Source organism: Anas platyrhynchos, chromosome 5 (genome assembly GCF_047663525.1).
Source record: "Anas platyrhynchos isolate ZD024472 breed Pekin duck chromosome 5, IASCAAS_PekinDuck_T2T, whole genome shotgun sequence".
Taxonomy (NCBI): Eukaryota; Metazoa; Chordata; class Aves; order Anseriformes; family Anatidae; genus Anas; species Anas platyrhynchos.
The window spans coordinates 9,356,893-9,377,132 of record NC_092591.1 but is presented as its reverse complement, the minus strand read 5'-3'; the positions used below and the strand labels follow the sequence as shown (position 1 = coordinate 9,377,132).

The 20,240-nt window shown below is 42.9% G+C and overlaps 1 protein-coding gene and 1 long non-coding RNA gene across 11 annotated transcripts in view; one reads left to right on the top strand and one right to left on the bottom strand.

Annotated features, from left to right (window-relative positions):
• LOC101799876 (inverted formin-2) overlaps positions 1 to 15,684 on the top strand; it is a 40,173-nt gene extending 24,489 nt beyond the window's left edge. For 5 of the 10 annotated variants that reach the window (XM_038179965.2, XM_072038232.1, XM_038179970.2 and 2 more), the window contains 13 exons: positions 505 to 607; positions 693 to 778; positions 1,333 to 1,433; positions 2,483 to 2,553; positions 2,674 to 2,781; positions 3,779 to 3,849; positions 4,502 to 4,622; positions 5,162 to 5,326; positions 5,897 to 5,999; positions 6,974 to 7,132; positions 7,784 to 8,509; positions 9,731 to 9,790; positions 12,986 to 15,684. In XM_038179965.2, coding sequence (XP_038035893.2) covers positions 505 to 607; positions 693 to 778; positions 1,333 to 1,433; positions 2,483 to 2,553; positions 2,674 to 2,781; positions 3,779 to 3,849; positions 4,502 to 4,622; positions 5,162 to 5,326; positions 5,897 to 5,999; positions 6,974 to 7,132; positions 7,784 to 8,509; positions 9,731 to 9,789 — 1,873 coding nt within the window. In that variant the 3' untranslated portion in view covers position 9,790; positions 12,986 to 15,684. The remainder of the gene's footprint in view (positions 1 to 504; positions 608 to 692; positions 779 to 1,332; positions 1,434 to 2,482; positions 2,554 to 2,673; positions 2,782 to 3,778; positions 3,850 to 4,501; positions 4,623 to 5,161; positions 5,327 to 5,896; positions 6,000 to 6,973; positions 7,133 to 7,783; positions 8,510 to 9,730; positions 9,791 to 12,985) is intronic. The other 5 variants (XM_038179967.2, XM_072038234.1, XM_072038233.1 and 2 more) reach the window with 2 other exon arrangements.
• Positions 8,516 to 19,279, bottom strand: LOC119717121 (uncharacterized). Its single transcript, XR_005266139.2, has 3 exons — positions 19,035 to 19,279; positions 10,173 to 10,243; positions 8,516 to 8,677 (listed from the first exon to the last, which is right to left on the bottom strand). It is a non-coding gene; the product is annotated as an uncharacterized lncRNA (long non-coding RNA).
• Between the last annotated feature and the right edge of the window lie 961 nt (positions 19,280 to 20,240).

Sequence of the window (20,240 nt, the reverse complement as noted above, 5' to 3'; positions counted from 1 at the left end):
ATTTCCCACTTTGCCATATACTCTCTTTAAAGTACTGGGTTTGGGAGTTTAGTTGAGTTTTTGCATACAGCATTCTTGTAAGTTGGAAACAGCATTTGTGTCTCCTTGTTACAGGTAAAGTTATGGCATATACTCTTAGGGTGACTTAGGCTGTGGGACACCTCTAGAGGTCAAACTTCCTCAAAGCAGGGAGAGAAAATTAAGGGAAATTAGAAATTATTTTTTTTAAGGTAGTCGCATACCCAGAAGTAGACATCTGAGTTGCAAGATTGACCTTTTTGGTCATTTTACTAGGGCCAGAAACAAAATTTGGGGCATAGTGAGTATTTGAATCTGGATCTACCAGGTCCCAATTCTGAGTTAATCACTGGGAGGTACCTTTCCTTTTGGATTACAGTGGCCCTCACTAGGGAAAGCACAGCCACTTACACGGGTATATGCCTCGGTAGTGTGTGATTGTGGAAGAAGAGCTTCGACTGCTTACTCTGCTTGTCCTCCCTGCAGCTCCAATGAAGAGGTGGCTGCCATGGTCCAGAACGGGGACCGGACCAAGTTTGATGTTGAGGTCCTGAAGCAGTTGCTGAAGCTGCTGCCTGAAAAGCATGAGGTCAGAAGGGAAAAGTGATACCCTTAATTCACAGAGCTGACTGGGCAGTGGAGTCCTACAGTTTTTGTTCTTTATTTCTCATTAGATAGAAAACTTGAAGGCCTTCAAAGAAGAGAAGTCAAAGCTAGCAAATGCAGATCAGTTTTATCTTCTCCTCCTTAAGATTCCCAGGTAAGGATGGTCATCATGAACTTCAAACCAATCTTTTTTTGGGTTTTTCTATGGGAAATTTAAGTTTCTATATAGGAGTCTCACAGACAGATATTATCGGATACAGCTGATGGATCCCCCCTTCTGCCTTAGCCATCCTTTCCCCCTTACCTTGGATGAAAGGCTATTGCTGCACCAGCACGTTTTGTCCCTCTGAAGCAGCAGAATCTGGACCAGACCCAGAGTCAGAGCTGCTGAAGGAGGCCATGTAACTTACTGAAAGGCACTTGGGAAGCCCAGTACAATGCCAGGAAGGGAGAACCCATATCTCACACCATGGTCAGTCTTCCCATTGATGATCTCAGTGCATCAGCAGAAACTACATCCCCACATGGCCAAGGACAGGTCGCAGTGGAGAGTGGCAGCCCTCCACCACCCACCACAAGCACTGGTTTGATGTGGACATGGTTGGCAGCATTGCAGGGTCGCCAGGCTTAGTGGTGGTGTTGGAAGAAGGCTGCTGCATGGGCTAAGACTGTGGTGCCTTTAAGCTTCTAATCCATCTCCATCCCTAGCTACCAGCTGCGGATTGAATGTATGCTGATCTGTGAGGAGACCACTGTTGTGCTGGACATGATTCAGCCAAAAGCTGGAGCCATCCGGAGAGCCTGCGAAGGTAAATGACCTGGCCTCAATTCTGGCTCTTATTTAAGGCGATAAACTGTAAAGTGAAGCTTGTCAGACCTTCCAGAGGGACTGAAATTAAACAGCAGAATTACACCTAATTCATCAGCATTGTTTGCCACATTAAGATCTCCACACAGCAGTTTTCTCTGCTTCCAGAAAAGCTTAACCCCAAACTTCCCGCAGAAAGTACCACTTCTGTATTTTTTCCCCTGCCTACAAACATAACCAGAAGAGAAAGTTTATTTTGTGTTCTTAATTGCTGATGCCTAATTTTGTGAATATGTGGAGGAATTATGCAGTAAGTCTCTGCTTCCTGTGGGAGAAACCTCAGGTCCCACTCTGGGGAAAGCACTTCTCAGCGCTGTCAAGTACCTCCTGTCCTAAAGAGCCAGTTCCTGCCGGGGGTTTCTCCAGCTGGAATTACAGCTGCCTGCTGTGATAAACTGAAGTTCCTCATAAAAAGTTTCTTCCTTGCAGTCCACTTGTCCTTTTAAAGCTGTTCCTGCCTCAGCGCTGAGTGCTTCAGAGAGCACACCGCTGCAGCACAAGGACAAGGGACTGTACCCTTTATGCCCCGATAATCACCTCCACCATGCGAGACCAAGAACAGGGGGAGTGTGTCTGGCTTTGCAGCTGGCAGATAGTTGCGGCCCTGTCTGAACTGGCTTCACTGCACAGCTGAATGGAGTCTGTAAGATTAAAATCACAGCCCACTTACCCTCACCCAAACCAGGTTAAATCTGGGTACTTCCACAGAAGACAGTGAGTGAGAAGAGTCTAGCTCCACATTATTTTCTATAAAGAATGAGAGACCAGATGTAAAGAAAGAAAGAAATATAAGTAAGCAAAAACTTATTGAGCCCAGCTAGTGCGATGGGTTCTATTTAGAATCAGCTTCTCTGTGGGATGGGCCTTTGGGCTGCACACCTGAAAAATCAGATTTGGTTTGAAGGAATTTAGGATCCCAGTGGTTATCCAATTTAGAAAATATTACGGTTTAAAAGAGGTTTTTGCTTAAAAGCCATTTATGTTTTTCAGATCTTCTGAACAGTCATCGCCTGCCACTTTTCTGTCAACTGATTCTCAAAGTTGGAAACTTTCTGAACTACGTAAGGACTCGGTTTGGCTTGTCCTGCACCCAGTCATTAGAATATATGGATGATCTTCATATTTAGGGCTGTAATTTGGATGGACACAAGAGTTACATCTGCCTTCTTTTTATCTTGTAGGGAAGCCACACGGGTGACGCTGATGGGTTTAAAATCAGCACTTTACTCAAACTAACAGAAACCAAAGCCAACCAAACCCGCATTACGCTGCTCCACCATATTCTGGAGGTACCACTGCCAAGTTCTGGGCAATAGAGAAGGGGGGAGGCTTTTATTATGGTTGAACCATCTCTCCTACTCTAGTTTCAGTTAACGTAACACGTTCTTACTCATATCCTCCTCAGCTAGCTGTGGTGTTGCAAGTTAAAAGTGTTGGTTCACTTAGGCTGGTGGAGGCTGCTTGTGGGCACTACTTGGCTCTCAGGGAACTCCTTTTAAGAACTGTTGTCCTGCTTTCCTCCAGCATCTTTACCCACAATTGCTGGAACTTCCTTTTTTCATATTTGTGCAATCTCCGCACATGATCAGCTGCAAACTGCTGGTCTATACCCATTCATCCCTTCTGCCTTTTCATGGCCTCTCCTTTTTCCACCAGGCTATGCTTGAGCTTTTCATACTCCCAAGTCTCCATGGCTTTCTTATTTCTTATATTGCTGTTTTTTGTTATTTTTTTTCTTTTTTCTCCATGCTTTGCCCTGCCATGAGGCAGACCTCAAAGTCTCTCAGTTCCAGTTATGTATAGTTAAGCCCATCTTTAGTTCACGGTAGCTTCAGCAAGCACAGCCATGAAAGAAATTAGGCAAATAAGATTCAAGCCCTTTTAATGCCCTCCTGGGACTGTTTGAAGTATCAGACTGCATCAAACCACAGTCCTTCCTCCTCCCACGGACAATAGTAAGCGTCTCAGAAGAGGGTAAAAGAAATTCCCTGTAAGATAAGGCTCAGCAGTGGGTCAGCTTTGCTTTGAACCATAAGCACTTCTAAACATTCATCTCTCTATGCTTGTATAGCCTAGGAGCAATCGCTTTGCTCTCTGAACATGCAGTCATGTTTTGAATCCTTCTCTGGCTCTGCAAGGCAAAGCAGACTGCAGAAAAGGGGCCAGCAGCAGGATCTAGCGCAGTCATCCTTCCTGAGCAGCTCTGCCCATTGCTCTTTCCTTCCAGCTTCCTTTCCCAGCTTGTGCCACACAGTAAATAACACTTATTTCTCTTTTCTGCTTCAGGAAGTAGAAAACAGCCACACGGACCTACTGGAACTGCCAGAAGATCTTGAATACGTTTCAAAAGCAGCAGGGTAAAATTGCGTGTCACTTCCTTCAAATTAAAAATAAAAATAAATCCCATGCACATCAACAATGTACCAGAAATTAGGACACACACAGCTGGTGCAGCATATTAACAAGATGGCATCTTACTTAGTTTTTACCAGAAGATTTGGTTGATGAATGCTGAAACCCCTTCAATATATGATAGCTCTACTACAGCTGGCACCACTTAGGGCTGCCATTTGCAGCACATTGAATTAATACTGCCTCACCCAAAATCTTCACTGCATTTGCAGTAACATGAGCTTCGGAAGGCCAACTACTCAGAAGCATTTCTGAAATGCTTTTAACCAGAGAAAGTGAACTAATGCTGAGCACTGAGGGGTGGAAATAGTCCTTTGAATGGGTGGATTTGTGGGGCATTTATCTACTCAGTACATAAATTTGTATGTTTATGTACTTTATGTACTACTTTAGGTAGACTTGGGCACCTTTCCATAAGTGCCATGAAGGAAGGCTGTTTTTCATGAGATCAGACTACACGGAGTTCAGGGCTCAGGTTTCAGTTCATCAAAGTGGGAAGCAGCAGGAAAACCAACCCACCAGCTCAGACTTGCCCTCTCTTTGGTCAGCACAGGATACCATAATGTGAATTAACATGGGGCATCTATGTGATTTCAGAATTAATCTTGATATTATACGCTCTGAGTCCAGTACCAATCTAAAGAAGTTGCTGGAGCTGCAACGAAAGGTCTCATCATCAAATGACGATGTGAAACAACAGTATGAGAAGCCTATCCAGGTTGGTAATGGAGTTCCCTTATATTTTCCACCTTACACACGCAAAGCCAGCATGCTGCACTGGAGGCTCAGCTGAGGAGGTTCACAAGATGGTGAAAAATATTGCCACAAAACACATTCTCAGATTTGAAAGTAGGCTGTGATGCCACAAAACCCACTGCTGTTTGTTTGCCACTTCTACCCCAAACCATGATGATTCTCAAAGCCCCTGCCCTGGTGGTTCTCTCTCTGCCCTGCAAAGCCTCACTATGTCTGAGTCATGTTCTTTCTCTGGGTGGATCACCAAAGTAATCCCCTTCTCTTGGGATTAGGCATTGCAGTGAGCTTCCTTGTCTTGCTAAAGCTATCCCCATAAACTGGCACAACACAGTCAACAAGAGCAAAGAGCATGGACAATTCCCTGTTTGTTCCTGCTTCAAAAGCTCTGCTACAGTTAAACACCAAGGCCCCAAAGCTCTGCTGCACTTCTTATGTTGACATCCTTTTGCTTTAAGTGTGCTTCACTTGTTATGTTTTTCTGTGAACATTAAATAATTTCAGGATAGCATTGATGCCGCCAGAAAGCTGGAAGAAGAATTTGAAACCATCGACAGGAAAAGAGAAGAGCTTGCAAATTATCTTTGTGAAGACCCAAGCAAGTTGTCCCTAGAGGACATATTTAACACCATGAAGACCTTCAGAGATCTCTTCATTCGAGCCCTGAAGGTCAGTGACTGTGCTCACGATGCTGAGCAGCCCTTGTATTGGTGCATGCCTCTGCTCCAACAGAGTGGTGGGACAGGCACAGTGTTTGGGATGGACTGTGCTGGTTATGGGCCCCTTCTTTTAGCATTTGGCATGAGGTCACCTGGTGAATGCATGCCTGATCCCTGCTCCGTTTTGTCCTCATGTAGTGCTGGTTCTCCTGGCCTGACCCAAACATTGGTGACGTGGGATTTTGGTGTAACTTTAGCTGCAGATACACAAAGATATTTTGGAGTCAAGTGCATGCATTTTAGAAGAATGGGCTTATGAAACCTAATCCTTCTCACACTGGTAGCTGTGTTAAGCAAATCACTGCTGCCACTTCTGTGGGGACTGGGCGAAGTCCTGCACAAACCAGCAGTCTCCCTTTCACTCTCTTGGCAAGACAGCCCTTAACCCCCAAACCCATTTTATTTATTGCAGAGGATTTCTCTTCCTCCTTTGCGACCATCTGCAGATCATCTTTCTCTTCATTGGCTTTCCTAGCAGATATTTAGCCAAACTTCTCATGCCCCTGTTACCTAACTGCAGGAAAACAAGGACAGAAAGGAGCAAGCTGCAAAAGCAGAGAAGAGGAAGAAACAGCTGGAAGAAGAAGAGGGGAAGAGACAGAAGGGAGAAAATGGAAAAGTCAGTGAGTATCTGACAGGGCTTCATAAAACCGAGATGCGCTTGCACTCCCAAATTGACTGGAGAGCTGGTAAGAGCTCTTTGCTGGTCCAGCTTTAATGACCAGTAGTGGTCATTTATTTTGTGGGTTTCCAAGTGCTGGCTGACTAAAGGCTTTTAGGTGTCTTATTAGCCATAGCTAAAAACTGACTTCACAGTTGCAGCGGGGCAGAGAAGTTAATTTTAGGTTTGCTAACTGAACAGCAGGGGAAAGAAAAAATCAAATTGAAACATTTCAGTTATTTCAAATTTTATAGTTTCTAAATAAAAATTTTGAATCCTAAATCTAACAACAGATATTTGACCTTCCCCCTTTCCCCAAATCCTCACATGCAGTCGAATAGTCTCACCCCAGTTTAGCACAGGCTGCAGACATCCCAAAAGTCTTGCAGGTAACGTAAACCTGCCTTTTGTGGATGAAAATAAAAGGCATATCTGAAAAGTACAATTGGACTGAAGCTAAGAGGAAAGAAAAATCAAGATCTCTTTCCTTCCATTCAAACAAATAAAAAACCCCTACTAACAGGGGTAGCAAACAGGAGGCGTTTTAAGGTCTTAACAACAGCCATCAGCAGGCACGGAGCCTGTAGCATGCAGACTTTGGGGTAGACCCTTTGACTTCACCAAGCTGCAGCAGGTGCTGTGCCATGCCCTGAGCTTTGGTAAGGGACAGAGCCCAAGAGTCCTCTGGGTCTTCTGAGCCCTGGAGGTCGGTCTTGGTTCTTCCTGCAGGACCCACGGCCCCATCCCAGGAGTGGAGGGTTGGGGTCGGAGAAGGGTGCAGAGCACAGGCTGCTCCCACGCCTGACATCAGTACCTTGCTTTTGCCTGGTTTGCACCAGGTACCAGCCCCAAATGACAGGACCACTGTGCCTGCCCGTGTGTGTCCTTTTGTCCCTTCTCATGGGCAGATTTAACACCTGTCTCTCTCTATCCCAGTTAAGAAGGGGGTGGTGAAGCAGGAGGAGGTGTGCGTCATTGATGCGCTGCTGGCTGACATAAGGAAAGGGTTCACACTGAGAAAGACGAAGAACAGACACGAGTCGGATGCACCTCCTAAAACCTTGCCCGTGGAGAGCCCAGAGGAGAACCAGGCTGGTAAGGACACAGACCTGACGGTCTTACAGTACCTGCAGCTGTTTCCATCTGCCTCTGAGCCTGAGCCAAGCACACAAGCGAGAAGTTTTCCAGCATTTGAGGTATCTTATCTAAGGCCAGTGCTGTGGGGAAGAGGAGGAGGTTGCCCTGAAACTCTGCCCCTGAATCAGCAGTGATTCAGGACAACGTGGCCTTGTGCCTGCACTGATAAACCCTCTGAGAGTCACAGCCACAGTGCCATGCTGCTGGGGCATTGGTGTCACCTCCACACAAGTGCCCCCCCGTGTCACCAAGTCTCATTAGCACAACTTGTCACTGCCTTAGAGACTGGTGAACTCCATCTCAGTCGACATTTGGGAGTCTAAAGCAACCCTTAAAATAGGACTAGAACGACCTATATCTGCAGAAGAACCCAAGTCTTTGAGGTGTTTTTTAGGAGACAGGCCATGGTTTTATGGAAGGGAGGTCAAAGGAAGCAGTTTATCCTTGGCTGTAAGACAAACTGGTTCTGGCTATGTATGGCTACTTTAGGGGCAGTGCACCCTCTACAGGCAGCTGTGAGCTTGTAGCCTCCCCGAGTGCCAGAGACACCTTGTCTGATCTCAGCTACAGTTCTGCACGTGTGGCTGATCTCATGCTTTTTGTTTAAAGGGAAGAGCATTAAGGATCCACAAGCAGGAGGAATGCAGATCGATGATAAGGCCAAGCAGAACAGTGATGGTCATCCCTCAGAAAGCACCCCCACCTCAACCACGGCTCTCCCAGAGATGGGTAAAGATGTTACAGATGCCTCAGCTCCAAACCAGGCATTACCTGAAAACAACACTGGAGTAAATTTGCCACCAGGGTCCCGGACAGAAGGCCACCTGGTGGAAGCTGATGGGACCAGTCAGCCTGAGCAAGGTGCAGAGATGGCAAACCTCCAGCCAAGCACAAAGAGCAGCTCCATTACCTTCTCTTCCACTAACATAGGTGCTGGGATAAAGTTTGTGAGCGACATTTCAGGCACTACTCTGAGAGAGCAGCTCAATGGGTCTGTCTCAGAGGAGCAGGACAACGAACGCCCAGGGAATGGCTTGGAGAGCTGCAGGCTGGCACAGGAGCAGGACACCCAGCTGAGCCAGGATGGAGTCGAGCCTTCATCTGCTCCCTGCGACAAGGCTCACCAGGCAGAGTCAAAAGAGATGGCAAAGGAGAACGAAGACCCTGGTACAGACTCACTGTTGGACACCTCCCAAGAGAAGTCCTTCTCAGAGGAGCCAGCCACCGACTCCTCTTGTTCAGCAACACTGCCCCCGGGGCAAAGTCACACAGACAGGGAAAAGCAGAGGACATCTGGAAAACGGAGGAAGAAGAGACACAGCAAAAGCTACTCAGGTAGGCTACATGGCACTTGGGGATTGAGTTAAATTGGGGGAATGGGATGGGGGGCGGGAGGCTTACTAGTATATTTGTATAGATCTGCTCCTCCCCAATCCAAGGTTTGATGCTGTCCATAGGAGGTCCCTTGTCCCTATTTTTAACAGAGCTGTTATTTTTATTAACCTGAAAAAAGATGTAAAAAGAAAAACATGAGCATTGTTCATTCTCTTGACATTTATAAGCACTTTATAAAGGGGTAATGATGAATCAATAATTAAAAAGCCCATTACACATATGCAGTAAAGATGGCAATAAGCACATCTGTCAAGTGTGCTAAAGACAGCTACAAGGCACGGTTATGTGCAAACAAGAGCTCCATTAGACTCCAGAGCTGTGATTAAGAGCAGTTAATACTGGGTACTTAATCAGTGATCACTCCCTCTCAACCACTTATAAATGCATAAAGCCAACAACAACAGCACTGCTGTGGTGGCTTTTTTCTCTCCTAAGCCTCCTCACAAGAGCACTTTGCCTGCTGTAACTTGAAAACCTGCCCCAGGTGTACTTGAGGTGGCTCCATGGGTCCAAGTCCCTCAGACGTACAGAGCTGGAGCCACCTTTGGGTGAATACTTGAATCCCAAATTAGAGGCACCTCATAGGGAAGACACTTGGGTCTGTCAGCCTTCAGAAAGATACAATATATTGTGCAAAGCCTGTTTTCTGCTAGATCTCGGGGTCAAGCAGATGGGCAGGACAGTGGTCGAAGCTTCTCTTTATCAGTGTTGAATATTTTTGCTTTTAAGGAAAGTGGAGGCAAAAGAAAAGGAGAGTTTGAATACCCACTGCTGAGAGAGGCGGGGAGGGCTGACCATCTACTGCAGAGGAACTTACCCTTTTAGTGACAGTATGCCCTGGGGCTTTAATTATTTATGTTTCTAACATGCCACTTTCCCCTAGCTAAGAACAAGGCATGAAACAGAAGTGTTTTCCCAGCACAGTGGTTTCCAAACTTGCCTCCCAGGAGGCAGCAGGAGGAGCTGCAGCAAAGGGAGCTCCCAGCCATCGCCATGCTTTCATAGTGTCTGTTATGAGTATTTCTAGCTTAAGACATTAATCCCCCACAAAAGCCATAGGCATCTAGAGATGGCATCCTAGGAACCTCTCTGCTACTAGACAATGTTTTCATTTGCCTTGCTATGATCAGATATATTTAGTGTGTCTCTTTTGTTTAAAAGCAGAGGTTGAGGCTGATACTGGAGATAATAAAACAAAACTAGGTTGTGTGGTACAATGAGGTATGTAAACTCGCAAAGGCGTTTTTCTGTGAACTAACCCTAGCACTGGGACTTTACAGACCTAATCAGTATTCAGCATATCAGCTAAGCTTTTTGTCTTTGTGTCTAATCACAAATACATTTAAAATAAATTTGCTACTCTGATTTTTACTCTTCAGGGTGTTGATCTTGTGTTGAGTGGAGTCAGTGCTGATCTCCCCACAACGCAGGGTCACATCCCACATGTCTGTCCTCTGTGTCAACAGCAGCCAATCCACCTTTCCCTGCAGATAATTAAAAGTCAGTATTCTAACCAAGTAAATCCAGCTTCATGTGATAAACAGTCCTTGCTTTGATCCCGTAATTTTCTCAAAAATAGTAAAAATGCAATTTCAGTACCTACCTTCTGCAAAGAACAACATTTAGGTTGCTTGTAGGTAGCCACTTTATATAACACCATGTACATACAGGCCTCTAGAAAAGAATAAAACACAACCCAGGGAAAAATTCTCATTGGAACGAGATACCAGCTCCAACTCAAAGCCAAGTTCAATTCCTCATGATACTGCACACGAAGTAGTGCATTGGAGCAAACAGACTATGAATACTTCTCGTGTGCATTCATGCATCTTTCTATGAGGAGGTAATTTGGCTTTTGTCACTAAAAAAAAGTAACACAGGTAAACCCTATTTCTAACAAAAATGCAAACCAAGTTCCCTGCATCTTTCACTGATACTGTCAGCATAGTTGTTCATCATAAGAAAACTTCAGACTGAGACTTTCATTTGTGAAAGTTTGCCTGTTTTTGTAGCAGGTAGAAAGAAATGCTGGAAAAAAGGAGCAGTCAAAACATGCCTTGTACTGAAATTGCATAGTTACTCGTTGTCGTTTCCATGCTGATGAGTGTCTCTTATAAACTGAATCAATGATGCCAAATCTCACTAACTCATTTCTTGAAAGAAATGTGTTTATTCTTCAGCATCCCCTGTGCCTGGGGGGCTGGGAGCCCTGCTCCTGCCCAGCCCAAGGCCCCAGGGGCATGGAACAGAGGAAGCTCTGCGGGATTTCCACATATGGTTACTTTTGTTTCTGCACCTGAAGCATCACTCCAAGCAAGAGAAAATGAAATATATATTGGGGTAGTTACACTCCTGACTATTCCTGCCCACTCCTCTTGTCCCCTTCTGTACTGCACCACTGGATTATATCAAGGGCAAAAGGGAAGTAGCACTGTAAGTTTAAAAGTCCTAATGAAGATTTACAGCAAGAGCAAGAAATAGTAGCAGTGAGGCTTGGGTAAGAAACACAAGAGGACCACTGGTTTTGCTGCACAGGGAGGGCAGCTGAAACCAGGAGCTGTGTAACTCAGATTATGTACCTGTATGTTTTAAACACAGGTACTCCAGCACACAGGCTTAAAAACTTCATATTAAAAAAAAAAAAGGATATGCAGACAGCTTTGTAGTCTCCTTTGAAGATGTAGGAAAGCAATACAGAGGAAGGCATGGAAAACCAGCACCTTTAGGAAGTGACCAAGTCAGGCAACTGTTCAAGTACTTCCTCAAAAGGCCAGCAGCAACTGCAAGTGCTTGCTGCTGCAAAGGCAGTAGCGAGCAGCACCTTAAAACCTGTAATTTCCCTTTTCCCTTCCTCCCATTGTTATGTCATTTGGCAAGGTTATCAGAAACAAAATCCATTTGCTTCTCTTAGTCTCCAGCTGCAGTGTGTCCTCACCCAAATGCAACTTAAATCTGTGCCTCTTGATATGACAGCCTCAGCAAACCTGAAGTGCTCCCCATCAAATGATGGGGAAACCCAGGATAAGAAATTAAATATTTTTCCCAGGGTGATCCACCTGATTTTTTACCCTGCCTATATTTGTTCAGATCACCTTTGATCTCTTGGCCCAAATACACAGTCTGTTCAGGTCACAGCACCACTTCTCTTGGTACAGGATATTTCTCTGGCTGACTTGCTGGAGCTGGAACTTGCCGGGTTGAAGTGAAGCTGCAGGAATCTTCCTTCTTGTGCAGATCTAGTTGTAGTGATCAAGACTCAGTCTCCTTTTTCCCTAAATCTTCACAGCTTCTGTAACATCAGAGAAAGGGCTTACCAGGAACAGCCTGTGACTCTATGAAGTAATACTACGGAGCTGTAAAAGGACAGCTGTAATCAGCTATTCAGCTCTTGTCTTTTGACTATAACTTGTTATACAGCAGTTTCTGTATTACCATCATTATTCTTTAAATGTCAGCTTTCACAGACAAAGAGTGGCATCTCATGTTATCTCCATATTCCTGAAGGAAATAGTTTAGCCCATTTCCCATGGGATCAAGGTACTGGTGGTCACCCTGTGTTTCTGTGTGTACTGGTAACATCTGAACTCATTTCCAACCACCTTTGAAAAAGAATTTGAAGAAGGAACATTTTACAAAAACTGACAGTCAGAGGGCACTATACGAAGGCCTGGACTCAGAGCCATTTGAGTTTCCTTGTATGGAACCAGAATAGTATAATTAAGCTAATGGTTGTTTTCCTGTATTACATTTTCCTTCATGTTTGTCATTAGAAATTCTTCAGTCCTTGAGTGGGATGGGTGCTTAAAAATGACAGTGCACAGCTCTGTCCTTCTGACAGCCCAAACTCCCCCAAGAAACACCTCTGATCAGATGGGATCCTGCCTGCAGGTCAGGGAGCATACACGTTTTGCTGCATCATGCTCTGACAAAAATTACGTTCGCGCCCTCTGAGTCCCCCTCCTCATGGCCAGGACCCAGCTCTGGTCCCCGTTAGCACCCCTCACACAAGGTGGGAGATCCTTCAACTGCATGAAATGCCACACACAGACTTCGTTTCACAACAGTTTGACAGTAGGGCCCAGGACTAAAGTACTGGACAAAATGTCCTTTGGACAAAACAAGGTGAGTCCCCAGATTTAGTAGTTCAACAGTTTAATATCTAGAAGCATATCCACTATTCTGCTTGGAAAATACAAAACTCACATTGTTGGACCAAACCAGTACCTAGCTTAAAAGCAGAGTTGCCCAGACCCTTGAACATCAGTGCCAGTTCTAGAAATATAAGAGAGGCTTTTATCATGTACATAAAGTTTTAGCACGACCAGTTTAAGTTATCCAAGGGACATGAAACCAGTTTCTCTAGACCACTCTCATTTTCAAGTTGCAAACATTTCTCATCTTCCCCTCCTCCTGCAGGCGTCACGGCAAGGCAGAAGAAATAACGGAGGCCTGGACACATCCTAACTCGTCCCCAGAGCACTGCCAGCCGCTCAGAAGCCAGGCTCTGTGTCACTGAAACGCCTCCCGCAGCCACCTCTGCCCTGACCAGATGTCATGCTCCCCCTCAAGCTGCCTTCCACCCTTTGCCCGAAGACCCAACAAGCTGCCCCGGAGACATCAGCACATTCAGCCCGTGCCTTACACGACCTGCGCTGGGCCCTAGCACCTGCAGGGACACGGGCCTGGTCGATGCGCGGCGGTGGGGAAGGCACGGGTCTCTCGGCCTCCATCCCCAAAGCCAAATCCCCTGCCTGCTCTTAGGCCAAACTCCTCTTGATGTGCCAGCTGAGTGTGGCCCAAGAAAGGACTGCATCGTTCAGCCCTCGGAGGAATTTTAAAAATAGCAGTGCCTCGACTAAATGAAGGGTATAAATTCAGCAGTGGCAGTACCCTCACAGGGAGAAGCGTGTTACTCCCCCTTCTCATTGCCTACTGTCAATTTATATTCGACTAGATCCAAAACCCAGATCAGACATATGCATTTGCACTCTCAATCATTTAAAGCAAGGAAAATAAGTTATAGGAACAAAACGAAAAATGCATTTTAGTAAATGTCCATATAAACAGTGTCTGGCTCCCAGATAGTGCTTATGTGCAATGAAGTTGAAGCACATCTGTAGCCTTGCAGTAGTCTTCTCACACACACAGGTACGTGCATAAATTTTCGGAGAATCAGGGCCCAAGCTCCTGTTATTAAAGCAACGGAAAGAGCTTTTTCAGGGTGCTTGGTTAGATGTATTTTAAGCTTATTTAGTAAATCTCCAGGTTTTAATACTGTTGTCAGCTGCTTGCACTCAAGCCTTCGCATTCGAGCTGCAGAACATGTGCGTTCATGTTACTTTTGCTTTGAAACTGGGAATGTGCAGTATTGTGTTTTAAAGATTCAGAGCTTTATTTCTTAAGTTTTGTAATAACATTGTATCATAGTTTTGTACATAGCTGTCGATTTAAAATTATCGATGTTTATTGAATTTATGATGTGATAGTGTGCTGAAATATGAATCAAGTGGAAGAGATTGTTACATTTAAGAACTATGCCTTTGTATGGTAACCACTGTGTTTAGACTAATGTTCAGGCTAAAGCTTATTTTGCTTTGCTGAATAGGACTTGTAACATCCTTGTAATACTGAACACTTTGCTGGACTAATTTAGAAGTTACGCCAAGAATTAAATCACTTGTTTATTTTAATCTAAGCATTGTTACTGGAAAACAGTTAACAAAAACAAAGGTGAATTTAGAGTAGATGCATGGGCAGGCTCAGGTCAGGAAGCCCCATGGAGCAGCACAACCGTGTTGCAGCTCAAATCCGGTTCGCGGCTGGCAGAAGCAGGCTGAACTCCTCCACCCTTTCCTGCAAAACTGGATAACCCGCCCCAGCTTTAACTTGCGTGACTGTCACATTTACAGTTCTCTCTTCCCTTCCTCCCCCTTCTAGTCTCAGAGCATGTCACCCATGTCAGTCTTTCTTGCTCTCATTAATCCAATTTCTCTGCTCTCAGATTAGACCCCAGCCTACAAAAATCTGAGTATCAAAGATTTTCTCAGCACCTTTGCAACCTCCAAGTTTCCAGCAGGAGCCTGCAGCCCAGGCTGGCAGTAAGCAGGCAGCCTCCTCCAGCCCCCACCTTGTTGTTTTATCAATAGGGGGGAAAAAAATCACTGATATTCAGGATTTGGGAGCAAACAAGCTTTCTTGGTGTTACTTGGGGAACATTACCTGCTGATACCCCTGGCAGGCTTATTTCTTCAGATATGCAGTATTCATCCACTTCTTCATCTGGGTCTTTCAGCTACCCCCATTTCCACCCAGAGAGAAAAACGTATCACGCAGAGTTTTTATTGCTCTGAATAGAAAGAGAGAGTAATCAAAAGAGGACCTTCAAGGAGAGGGCATTTGGCATTACCTTTCCACTCTCCACAAGATTTTACAGAGAAATTGGTTATTTTGAGCCACTGTTTGTTCTTTGTTCTGTAGTCATCTGTGAAAATTATATTAAATTATCTACACAATCAGATCCCAATAAAAACAGGACAAAGTGCAGCATTTATAATGTATTACTGCAGAGCAGCTCTGCTACCATTACAGTGATTATTTAACAAGAACAGGGGGATGGAGTCAGAACAGGTCAAAGAAAGATGTTTGACTGGCACTTGCAGTTTTGTTCCAGTTGTGACTTTTAAATAGAGTTCTTGATCCTGAAGATTTTTCTCAGTGTTTGCAAGGCCAAATTAAACGCTGATAAAAGCATTTACTTTTGCAGCCATTTGAACAGGTCTGTGCTCATTTAAGCCAACGGTAAGTTTGGATCTCATAAAAAGAATTTGTATGGTATATTGCAGCAACTGGACAGAGTCCATTACCTAAACCAGCCTGTGAATGTTTTACCATTCTAGAAACCACAAGTTTCTAGCTGTCAAATAACTGCATATTCCTTAAATAGGCATTGGCTACATGATGAAAACGAAGCTGTGGAAGAAATCAGCAGAAGTTTTTTCTAAGTACTTCATGTCAGAATTTGGATATGTTAAAGGGGATGGAACTTCAGGGTTTGATTGTTTTTTAATTTCAATACTGAAAATATTTCAAAATTTAGAATAAAAGAAGTCAAAGTACTTGACAAGTCTCCTTTCTTCTATGGGGGTGGGAGGAGCTTATCATTCACCAGAATTTGTCCAACATACAAAGTTCAATATAGAAGCTTTCTGATAATAAAAGCCAGCACCGCAGCATTCCTAGCTCACCTTATCTGTATATGTGGTAGTAGTAACAACCATGACATGTGAGTGAACATGTTAATCATGGGGTTATGTTCACCTAACGCATCCAAAAATGAATACAATCATGACCAAACTCCATCATGAACTCCATCATTTTGTTTACTCACCCCATGACTAAGGTATGGGCAGGATATGAAAAAGAGCTTTGCAATGTTTAGAAACTTGGTTACAGAGGGTTAAAAACTGGGCAGTGATAGTGATGGGTCAAATCTAGGTCCCTTCTTATTAGTGATGATTTGTAATTATGATGTAGTGACAATCTTGCAGAATATCTATGCCATTGCAAATCCTGCGAACAATAATGTGAGTGCAAATAAAATGATTTCCAACTATTTAATGTAGAGCAGGTACCAGACTTTAAATGCCTGTGGAGAATTTGATCACTGCAAGTTAATCAGCATATTCAGCACTGTAAGTACAACTCACTGTCATTCATGCTGAACCAGCACTTAATTCACATTAAGGACTCTCTAACGCTAGCTTTGCTGTGGCATGAACAACTTCTGCAGGAATTCAGTGTGACAACTCACACATAGCCAGGTGTCAGTAGGAATTAGCAGGACCTCTGCTCTTCCCTAATAGAGACCTTAAGCAGACTCGGCATACATTACTCAAAGTCATGAAGGATCAGTCTGTGACAGTCAGCTCCTATCAAGTCAGTTTAGATAGATTCCCAGCCTGTCAAAGCAGGTTCTTTCCTAGCATCAACAGTCTGCTGATGACACCCACATCACTGTTAGAGTTGGTTTGCCTAGCTCTCGGCATGCAGAACCTGATGTGTTTGTTCAGAACTTAAGCACCTTCATAGTACATTATCTGCAGTGAGTTCAGTCATGAGTTGGCGACAAGTAATTACCAAATCCAGCAGTCAGAATAGATGGAGAATAGACAGAAAGATTTTGCCCAAAGGAGAAGCTGCAAAAGCAAAAAAAGCAACAGACTTACTACATCTGCTGCTGCTGTGATCATTTGGAACCCACAAGTCTATTTTTTAATCTAAATGAAGCTCATTATAGCATGATTTTTAAGAGCTATTCTGTAAGGTCAACTGACCTTTCTTATACACTTTGCAATATTTTGTAACTTCCATTCTTCAATGTTTTCATTGCTCAACTAGACAAAACCAGAGCTGATTTGGTCTACAGTGGTGGTAATGAGTAATGATAGTCCTTTGAATGAGAGCATCGACAAATGATGTTCAGTGTAGCCCCAAAAAAGAAATTTGTAAAATTATTGGTTTAGCAAGAACTAGATATGAGAAATACAGTACTTCAGGAAAAGAAAGGAGGAAGAGGAGTCGTCTAGACACCCTTTCAGGTGGTCTATACTGTAATCCTCCTTGGTGAAACAGTGTGACAATGCTTGGAAGGATATACCTCCAAAATAGCATTACATTCACTGTATCAGCAGTTCACAACCTATACTGAATCCCAGACAGTATGGAACAAAGGGTTTGTTTCTCTAAAATACCAGCATAATTGGAAAGAGTCCAAACAGAACAAAAGAAAGATTTTTGCCCATTCAGTTACTGTCATTGGCTCTACTTTTCTTGCAGAAGTTTGGAGGATAAAGGAGAAACCATTACCTCTAAAAGCCAGGTTCTGTAACACCTACCTGCAAAGGTCTGGATACCTGCAGAGGTCTGGGTGCAGGCCACAATACAACAGCATCTAGATCTATTGACAGCTAACATGGTAATGTCTTCTGAACCATGACCTATCCCAAACCTAGCAAACCTCTCAAGGTTAAATTTATTATACCCTGTCAATAATCTCTTCCGATATTAAAGCAACTGCTAAAATTCTTTTTCATTTTGAAAAGTTAATCCCTACTCTCCACCAAGTCCTGTTAATCCTACAATACATCTTCTCACACCTTTCCCACCATTTATATACACCACCACACATTTCCTTGGTTGAAGTGCCTCACTGCCCTGTCACGGAGCACAAGGAGCAGCTCAGGGGTCTTCATAATATCTTCACCCAGTTTTAGTCATCTACAGCTGCTGCCAGCCCGGGCTCCACCTGCAGCAGATCCCAACGCTCCTGCCTTCCTGGCAGCTGCCAAAAAGTGCAGCCAGTTCCCTTAAAGAACTTTTTTGTTGTTGTTGATTCCATCACTAGGACCAAGCCTAAAAGCATCAAGCACGTAGACTTTGCAGCCATGACCATATTAGTGCCTGAATTTCCCCACCCATAAAACAGTTGCAATAGTATCCCCCGAAACACTTTGAAAACAGTTGATGAAAAACCCAACAAAATAAATAATTTCAATAATAAGCAAATAATATCAGTAACATCAAAACACATTATGTTGTTATAATAGAGTCAAAACGAAAGATAGACTGTAGTTTTCAGAGTGCTATTGTTCCCCTAAGACCTCTCTGAATCCAGACTGCAGAAAACCTCTGAAAATCCTAGGAATGTAGGTGAAAGGAAGAGGATAAATCTTATGATAACAAGAAAATAAATAAACATCGCTTGTTCAATAAAGGATTATGATCTCTGATTTCTTCAACTTCTTATTTTTATTCTTGCAGGAATGGTAAATACCAGGGATAAATCACATCTGTTGAAAAGTCAGCAGTGAAGGGTACCGCGTAACAAACCTCTTAATGCAAGCAGGACCCTGAATCCAAACCACAGCAAGCGTGTCCCATTGGGAGACAGTGAACAATAACTCTGTAGGGCCTTAACTGCATAACTGAGCAATTAGCACTATTCCCATCTGGGTTATACAAACTGTGGTTCAGTTCTATTTTGCAAGCACATCTTCTTGCCTCTAAGATATCTCACACTACAGAAATTGATTCCTGTGCTGTCACTCTTAGCGGTTACCTTAAATGTTTGTAAGGATACTGTTTTTAAACAACTTGAAAAAAAATAAAAATAAACATTTGAGAATATAATACAAAAGAGGAAATACCAGGTTTTCTGAAGCAGTCAATACAATCTCTGCCATCAATATAACAATGACTACTAAATGAATTTATAAATACAAAGAAAATTGAGCCTTACTTGATAACATAGCCCTGTATCAGCCCAAAAGCAATGCAAGAAGTGAGGAAAAAAAAAAAAGAAAAAAAAAAGAGAGAGAGAATGCTTACATAGCCCAAGACATAGAAATAAGATGTTTTGGGGATCTAACTTTAAATCTATATTCCATGCCATCAAAATACAACTCACCTTTCCAGGCTAATGAGAAACATATTTACTTTCTGTGCATCAGTAGGCAGATAAAAACAAAAACATGTACTGTGGCAGACCTCAAATATCAGTAGCTTTTCCAATAAAACAAAAGGTAGAGTAGCAAAGTACTAAAAACAACTTCAAAGTTAATTGCAAATTAATTGATTTCAATTGATCATCAGAGTTGAGCTGGTGCATTAAATCAATCTCCATTCCCTGACTTGCCTAAATGGTGCCAGCAAACTAACTTGTTTTCATGAGCAAGCCAGTCCTTGCTTGGTTGCACTGAGATACGTGCATATATTTACCAGAGGTAGATGTTTGTATTTTTCCCAGAAGAAATTTCATGCAGAGATTTTTCTTAAATATACCCACAAGCTTATTTGAACAGTATCAGTAATTTAAGTTACAGCTATCCTGACGTTATACTGAAGTTCTTATCTTCCTAACAGCATGGAGCTCTCTACGCAGTCTCAAAAGTATAATCTTTGGATGTATATTATTATAAACCTATTTATCTTTCAAAGTATATTAGATGTTTCTTGTGTAATATTTGTATTTTATTAGGTTTAAAAAAAATAAATCACAACTTTCCTGTACACAAGCCCTGTAGCAATTTAGAAGAGCTATCTGATTAGGCAGGGGAAAAAGAAGAAAAGAAAAAGGAGCTTCATAATTAATAGTGTTTTACCGACTCTTTCAATAGCTTAATTAACATAAATAAGCATCAGAATTTTAACCTGATTATTTCTAATAAGACTTTTTATCAGCTTATTTTACTCCTAATATTTCTAGCAGAAAATAGATTACTCCTCATTAGGTTCTTTCACAGTGCCAAATCCCTTTCTTGTCCCACTAAGGTAATTACAAACATCTGTACAAGTTCATCACAAAGACTGGGAGATCCTAACGGGGATACATTAAGTCATTTACATAAATTAAAGTAAGTCTACTTTGCCTTTGGGAATGTGTTAGTGCTTATCTGTGCAAAAAAAAAAAAAAAAAAAAAAAAAGGCAACTAAAAATTAATTCAAGTAAACAGGAAATATATTTAATATTCATTTTCTATTATACGTCTTCATCTTAGCTATTTTAACTGCTTCCATTTTATATGTAAATAAAGGTTTTATTTAATCTTTAGTGTATTTTAATGTAAGTAATTTCTTACTAAATTATGATTAAAACATGAATCAAAACATTTAT